The sequence below is a fragment of the Oryx dammah genome, unplaced genomic scaffold, assembly GCF_014754425.2.
Source record: "Oryx dammah isolate SB20612 unplaced genomic scaffold, SCBI_Odam_1.1 HiC_scaffold_11, whole genome shotgun sequence".
In the NCBI taxonomy this organism is placed as follows: Eukaryota; Metazoa; Chordata; class Mammalia; order Artiodactyla; family Bovidae; genus Oryx; species Oryx dammah.
In genome coordinates, this window is record NW_024070195.1 from 20,523,171 (window position 1) to 20,530,885 (window position 7,715).

Consider the following 7,715-nt stretch of genomic DNA (forward strand, 5'->3'; position numbering starts at 1 on the left):
ACAATTGAGTTTGATACTGCTTTATTGTCTCTCTTCCTAGAGGTCACTCAGCTAGTAAATGATGGCTGGGCATTGAATAATAAAACATTTACAGATGATTTACAATATACTGGATGTTGTGCTAAAAGCTTTAAATGTTTCACTCTTCATAGCAACCCTATGTCACAGCCTCATTTCAAGAGTGTGGAAACTGAGGCAGGGCCAAGTTAAGCAAGTTATATAATTCATAATTCATCAAATAGTCAGTGCTGTTGGGGCTCCTCTCCCCCACCCACCCTCCCTCTACCCCTAGCCTTTTTCCTAGCTCAATTGCCCCTGTGAGGGAGGGACCATGTACAGCCCTGAGCATTCCTTCCCAGGGCACCCCAGGTTAAAGATCATTTTAAGTGCCTATGGAAGCCACACCCCACTTGGTTCCTTCAGGATCGATGGTCACAGCTATAGGTCCAGCAGTTCATTGGGTTGGCTCGGCAGGGTGACTTGATCCAGAGAATGAATATACAGAAGTGCAAAAGGACTAAAGGCTAAAGTCTTAACTACTAAAGAGCATGTGTGCCCTGCTTCTCTCCTCCCCCTATCAATGTGCAATCCTGGAGCCCGAACCAATCCTCCTATGCTCAAGATGTCTAGAAAGCCTAACTTAATACTTAAAGATTGTCTGTAGAACAAGCATTTGGGAAGAATGAAACCCAGATGAACTGTAGTGGTATTTTTAATCACACAGTAGAGTCCATTTCTAGCAAAGGGATATTTCCACACCTGATCAGTTATTGATGTTAATGGATGTTCCTTTCAGCTGACGGGTACCAGGCAAAAGTTACTCTTCATCATCATCACTATTTTGTTCACCAATGTATCCCCTCTATCTGACATGTGGCTGTCAAGTTACATTTGTTAAATAAACAAACGTGTTAATAATCCTCACTCTTTAACTGAATCTTTTCTAGGTTTTAAGCCCCTACAGTTAACTTACCACAAGTTTTACAATTCATCTCATAATATTTTCACAAAATCCTCCTTGTATTAGTTTTCTATTGTTGCTGTAATAAATTGCCACAAATTTTGTGACCTAAAACAAAAATAAATTTATTATCTCATATTTTTGTAGGCCAGAAGACCATCATGGGTCTCATTGGGCTAAAATCAAGGTGGCTGCAGACTGTATGCCTTTTTGGAGGTGCTAGCAAAGAATCTGTTTCCTTGCTCATTCAAATTGTTGGCAGAATTTAGTTTCTGGCAGTTGTAGGACTGAGGTGGTCATTTCTTGCTGGCTGTCAGTCTAGGGCTCTTTCCTGCTTCTGAGGATCCCACATTCCCTACCTCCTGGTCCTCTTCCTCCATCTTCAAAGTAGTAACGGCAGATTGAATCCCTCTCCATCTTGGAATCCACCCTGGATCTTCTTCCACTGAATCTCTTTGACTCTCCTGTTTCTTCCCATTTTTAAAGAATTTATGTAATTAGATTGTGTCCATCCAGACAATCCAAGATAATCTTCCTATGTATCCAGGATAATCTCTCTACTTTAAGAGGCATAACCTTAATTCCAACCTGTAAAGTCTCTTTTTGCCATGTAATGTGTCATAATCAGAGGCTATAAAGATTATGGTGTGAACTCTTCAGCCTAGCACACATAGCCTTGGCCTTGCTCACTCTTAAGGAGGCCTCTGTTCTGTATATGCTAAGGGCCTCCATGATTGGAGATTCATTCCTGTGACTCTCAACAGGAATGACTCTTTTTGGAAATTTAATCTGTAGTTCTTCATTCAGTTACTAGACTCAGGTATGTATGTAAGTATCCCTTTACAGAAAAGGTGATTTTCCCTGTTGATGATGTCTGGTGAAATTTCTACTGATCTCATCTCTTAGATCAGGTTCCCCCAAAGCTGACTCTGAGTCAAGAACTTTGAGTCAGGTTGTCTGTTTGAGATGTAATCCCAGGAAACTGCAAATTTGAAAATAAATAAGAAGAGAAAGCCAACTAAAAGAAAAATGACATAAAGGGTACATTAATCAGTTGGTTATCATGTGGCAATAGGGCTCCATCGCATCTATCCAGCACTTAGAAATATGTGAAATTGAGATGGGCTTTGCTGACATCATCACCCGCCCACACCCCAACAACTAAACACACACACACACATACACACACACATGGGGAGGCCTCTCCTGGTGACTACAAGCAACGCCAAAATCCTTGGGGAAATCTCAAGGCTTCAAAAGAAAAAGGAAAGTATCACGCTTCTGTACAAAAATAAAAAGAAATTATTAAAAGGCTCTGCACAGCTGTAAGGTTTCAATTCCTGTACTGTTTCTGTGTGTTCTGCCCAGTAACTAGCGAAAAAGCAAGCTCAAGGATGCCATTGGCTGGCTGACCCACAGCCGGCTCTGAATAATTCATTGAAAATATTGTGACTTTGTGATCACCAGGTGGACCGGGACCCGGGGCCCGCAAGCCCCACCCCGCCACTAACGGGAGGTGAAGAAAAGTTTTTTCTCCGCTTTCCGAAGGGTGGTGAATATGCCCCTGGGCGGGTTTAGAGGGAAGAGGGACAGCCAGAAAATCATTATTTGAGCGGAGGGAGGAGAAAAGAAAACGCAGTTCATTCTAGAAGGTAAGAAGGAGAGGGGAGGCGCGACCGCTCGGGGTGGGGCAGAGGGTGGGAGGCGGTAGATGGGAGGAACAAAACCCAATAAGGGAAAAGGGGGGCACCCCGGGAAGGGAGGCTTCCGGGGGCGAGGGTGGACTTATCTTGGCGTCTAGCCTGAATCTCTGGGAGAAAACGGAGGGAGGGTTTGGAAGAGTATCAAGTGACATCTGAAGAAACTCAACTCTGGCTGGAAAAGTGAGCCGAGGAGAGGGGAAAACTGCCTTCCAGATCGCTGTATTGTTGACATTCCATGCAGTGTTTAAAGGATCAATCTATCAGGAAATACCTAAACCGGGAGTCGAAGGGGGCGGCCCAAGAGAGAAACTGGGGCGCTGATGATACCAACACGGGTTACAGGAAAGTATGACCTAGATCAGAACTATGGTGCCAAGTCTCCTTGGCTGATTCTCCACGTCTTTCTAGGTCTCCCGTCGCTGCGTCTCCGGGTGATTCTTCTTGGATGCTTATGGAGCCAGTTGCTTCTCTGTATTTTTCCCTGCCAGACTTCCTTCTCTTCTTCCACCTGCTCAGCTCGTTTGCACCGGTCTCAGGTAGGGGTGTACGCCACTAACTCCTATCAACTCCTCAGAAAGGAAAATCAACACTTAAGTCTGCAAAGGGCTTAAAGAAGTTTGTAAAGAAGGGCTACAGTTGTGCTTACTCACCCTTTCATTCTGCACACAGTCATCAAATGGATCACAGTCATCTGATGGATCCCAGGCACACTCTAGTAGCAATCCAGTGAGAGCCAGAAAGCCAAGCTGTATACGTAACTTAAAAATCCTTAGTAGCTACATGTTAAAAAGGAAAAGGAAACCAACTGATGAAACAAACTTTCATAAAACATTTTAACTCCAGATAACCAAAGTATTATTATTTAAAATTTTAATTAATGTAAAATATGAACAATGAGATGTTTAACTTTCTTATTCAAAATTTTCAAAATTGTGTGTCTTTTACATTACAGCACATGCCAATTGGGCCTAGCTAGTGGTGATCACTGGATAGCTAGAGTTTATAACTTATACCGCAGGCACTGCACTGGTTTGGGAAACAGAAGAAAACCTCTGTGAGCTCAGGGTTCATGAGGGTTGATCAGCGTGGGCTTCTCAATGTGTTGTTCATGAAGCATTAGTACCCCCTGCTAGACACTCCTACGAGGTGTTTTTTGTTTTGTTTTGATTTGTTTACTACCGACCAGCCATATCCCTTGGCCCCCAAAATCCTCAGCCTAGGAAGTCCCCGTGGCCTTAGAGAGAACATGTCTGTCCCCTGGAACACCCAGTTCCTTTGCTGTCTCAGAGAGTTGACAGCTGGTGCCCTTGTCTGATTCTACCGCTTTGTGTAACAGTCCAGTTTAATGTCCTGGGACCAGCTTATCCAGTCCTGGCTGTGGTGGGAGAAAACGTCATGTTACGCTGCCACCTGTCACCTGAGAAAAACGCTGAGGATATGGAGGTGCGGTGGTTCCGGACGCAGTTTTCCCCTGCGGTGTTCGTGTACAAGGGCAGGCGGGAGAGAACAGACGAGCAGATGGAGCAATACCGGGGAAGAACCACCTTTGTGAGCGAAGCCATCAGCGAGGGGATCGTGGGGCTGATCATACACAACGTCACCGCCCACGAAAACGGCTTCTACTGCTGTTATTTTCAAGAAGGCAGATCTTACGATGAGGCCGTCGTGCACCTGATAGTGATAAGTGCGTGCTTTCATTTTGTGAGGTTGCTTTTTCACAGCCCGACTCTTTGGGAAAGTTTTTCTCCTCACTCCAGACCCCCTGCAGATCAGTGGAGTTTGCGCCTAGAATTCCTTGTAAACAGGGAGGGTGGCTTTTCCCTCCTCAAAGACTGACTGAATGGGTTTGCTCTGCTACTGTGGGTATCGGCTCTTGAGACACACACAACTGTCATCTTGAACAAGGGCGAATGCTTAGTCCCTACAGATTATCCTTATGCCCACTTCTGAGAAATCTCTAAGCATATTTCTCAGTAACATGTTTTAGAATTAGATATTTTTATTGTTAAATAGAATTTGTTGTTGTTTAATCCCTGTGTTGTGTCCAACTCCTTGTGACCCCATGAACTGTAGTCCGCCAGGTTTCTCTGTCCATGGGATTTCCAAGGCAAGAATACTGGAGTGGGTTGCCATTTCCTTCTCCAGGTTCCTTTCCCAACCCAGGGATCAAACCTGCATCTCCTGAATTGCAGATAGATTCTTTATCACTGAACCACCTGGGAAGGCCCATTAAACAGAGTACTCGTGCAGAAAAACTCGTAGAACATTAATGTACAGATTACTGAATTATTATGAGCTACAACCACTGCTCAAATCAACAGATAGGATGCTGCCTTCTACTGACAGTATCAGTTTGCTAGGGCTGCCATGACAAAATGCCACGGACTGTGTGGCTTAAATAACAGAAATGTGTTTTCTCACAGTTCTGGAGGTTGTTAAGTCCAAGATCAAGCTGTCAGCAGGTTTGGTTTCTCCTGCAGCCTCTCTCCTTGGCCTGCAGGTGGCTACCTTCTTGCTGGGTCCTCACCTGGTCTTCCGTCTGGGTCCTAATGTGGCCTTTGCTCTATGGGTGTACATTTCTTGTATCTCTGAGTGTCCTAATCTTTTTATAAGGACTCTAGCAGATTGGATCAGGGCCCACCCTAACAGCCTCACATTGACTTAATTACCTCTTTGAAAGCCCTGTCTCCAAATACAGGCACGTTCTAAGGGACTGGAGATTAGGGATTCAGCATAAAAATTTTGCAGGGACACAGTTCAATCCATAACATGCCGTTTCTCAAAATCCCCAGCTGAGACAGGTTCCTAGGAGTAAAAGTGCTGTATAATGAGAAATATTTATCTTCATCATTAATAGATATTACACATTTGTTTTGCAAAGTGTTTGTTCCAATATACACTCTCACAATCATATAGGCTGCTCCACACCTTTTTCATTAAGTCCAAAGAGAAGTTTTTCACATGTGACTTCAATCTATTTTTTCCTTTCTAGTAAGTTATTTTCCATGACTGTGAGGATCAAACACCATTCTTGATGTTTTTCATTTCCTCTCCCTTCCCTGCTTTTTCCCTTGGGACATCTCACCATCTTACAGAATATGCATTTTACTTATTTATCCAAATTATTGTGTCTCTTCCACTAAAATGTAGTTTTCATAAAGGGTTGTTTTCTCTTTTGTTCTTGCTGTATCCACATCTTTAGAACTGAACCTGGAGCCTAACAGATGCTCAGTACATATTATTGACGGAATAAATGAATCTGCCTCATAAAGCTGTAAGTGGTCATCACATCATACCTGAGCTATCTCTATTCTAAGCCTGAGATCTATTTCATTTTTCACCTTTCCCCATGAGCCCCTTACCAGTCCATGCTTTTAATCATCTTTGACATATGCTTTAGTCAGGATTGTTGAGCTTATGCTCTGGTCTAAGCAGCCCTCAAATCTTAGTAGGTTAAATCAACAAAAATCTATTTCTGACACATGAAGTATATCCTTCATGAGTCTGGTGGGGCTCTACTTCATACAGACCTGCTTGGAACTTTATGGTTCGCCTTGGCAGAGGGAAAGAGAGCTTGGCAAATTATGGTAAGCATAACCCTGGCCTGGGCTATCCCACTCTGAATTGAGTCATTGTACAATTTTTTGTTGGTTTTACTGTTTTTTGGTTTGGTTAATTGGCTGGCTGGTTTTGTCCTTAGATCTGTTGTCTCATACTTTCCTTTACTGAACCCCCCTGAAACGTTTTGTAGGATTTCTTCCCAAGTTGTTGCGTTCTTTTAAATCTTATCCCGCTTCAGAGTTTCCGTGCCAGGCTTTCAATCTGCAACTAGTTGGTTTTATTTTCCATCTTGAAAAGATCAAATTGAGGAAGAATCAGTAAGACTTAAGTGAGGTTTAATTTTCTCTTTGGTATAATTTGTGGAAGGTAAATATCTCTGAATCGGGGCGTAAGGCCTGGCTTTGCATGCTAGCTCTGTCAATTCTCCTAAAAACCAACACCTCTTTTAGATTATCAGGTAGCTGTGGCGATATGAAGCCCTAAACCAGGAGAAGGGAGACAGTGCCTTGAAGTCAAAAAGTTTCTTAAAATTCTGCCAGCCTGGCAGGTTTCTGTCCTTGCTATATTGAGCTTAAAACTTCAAGAAGCCAGAGCTGCTGAGAAGTCCTCTCAGGGCAGAAAGTGAAAGCCTAGACCTATTTGTTTCTGATCAGAGTGGACACACCCACCCAGAAGTGAGAAAATTAAAATCTCTAGCTGAATGAATCAGTCAACAAACATTTATTAGGAGGCAGATAGATGCTTGCTCCTATGATGGAGTCAGTAGGGAGAACCCGAAGAAGAGTGCAATGTAAGCATTTCCCCTCAGAGATCTCACATTTTTTTTTTTTTTTTTTTGCACATGTTGGCCTCCTGGTATTCTCCAAAACCAAGGTTTTCTTCCTTCCTTTTCTCCTTACTGTCTTCTTCCTTCCTTCTTCCATCCCTCCCTGTTTCTCCCTTCACAGAAGAGAGTGCGTGGAATGTGCCTAATCATATTTTCTGGACACCAGCCTCTTGCTTTCTTGCCTCTTCATCACTAAGAGCTGCTTTCCTAAGACACTTTGGCTAAGACACCATTCATTACCTCTGTCACTGAGCTCTGGTCTCTCTCCCCAGGCCTGGGCTCTAAACCCGTTATTGAAATGAAGGGCCTCGAGGAAGGAGGCATCCGGCTGGAGTGTATATCCGCAGGGTGGTACCCAAAGCCCCAAGCTGTGTGGAGGGACCCTCATGGTGAGACCATGCCCCCCCTGGAAGAGTCTTACACTGTGAGTGCAGATGGGTTCTTTCTGGTCACCATGACTGTGATCATCAGGGACCATTCGGTGAGGAACATGTCCTGCTCTGTCAGCAACACCCTGCTCAACCAGGAGAAGGAAACTATGATTTTCATTCCAGGTTAGTTCCCTGCTCTCTGGAGGCTCATTTTTCCTTTCTTTCTTTCTTTCTTTCTTTCTTTCCTTCTTTCTTTCTTTCCTTCTTTCTTTCTTTCCTTCTTTCTTTCTTTC

At 43.7% G+C, this 7,715-nt stretch overlaps 1 protein-coding gene across 4 annotated transcripts in view; it reads left to right on the top strand.

Moving 5' to 3' along the window:
• Positions 1-2,411: 2,411 nt before the first annotated feature.
• The window catches only part of LOC120870333 (butyrophilin subfamily 2 member A2-like), a 10,035-nt gene continuing 4,731 nt past the window's right edge, over positions 2,412-7,715 (top strand). For 2 of the 4 annotated variants that reach the window (XM_040249977.1, XM_040249979.1), the window contains exons 1-4: positions 2,412-2,613; positions 3,073-3,200; positions 4,001-4,348; positions 7,324-7,605. In XM_040249977.1, the coding sequence (XP_040105911.1) occupies positions 3,110-3,200; positions 4,001-4,348; positions 7,324-7,605 (721 nt within the window). In that variant the 5' untranslated portion in view covers positions 2,412-2,613; positions 3,073-3,109. The remainder of the gene's footprint in view (positions 2,614-3,072; positions 3,201-4,000; positions 4,349-7,323; positions 7,606-7,715) is intronic. The other 2 variants (XM_040249980.1, XM_040249981.1) reach the window with 1 other exon arrangement.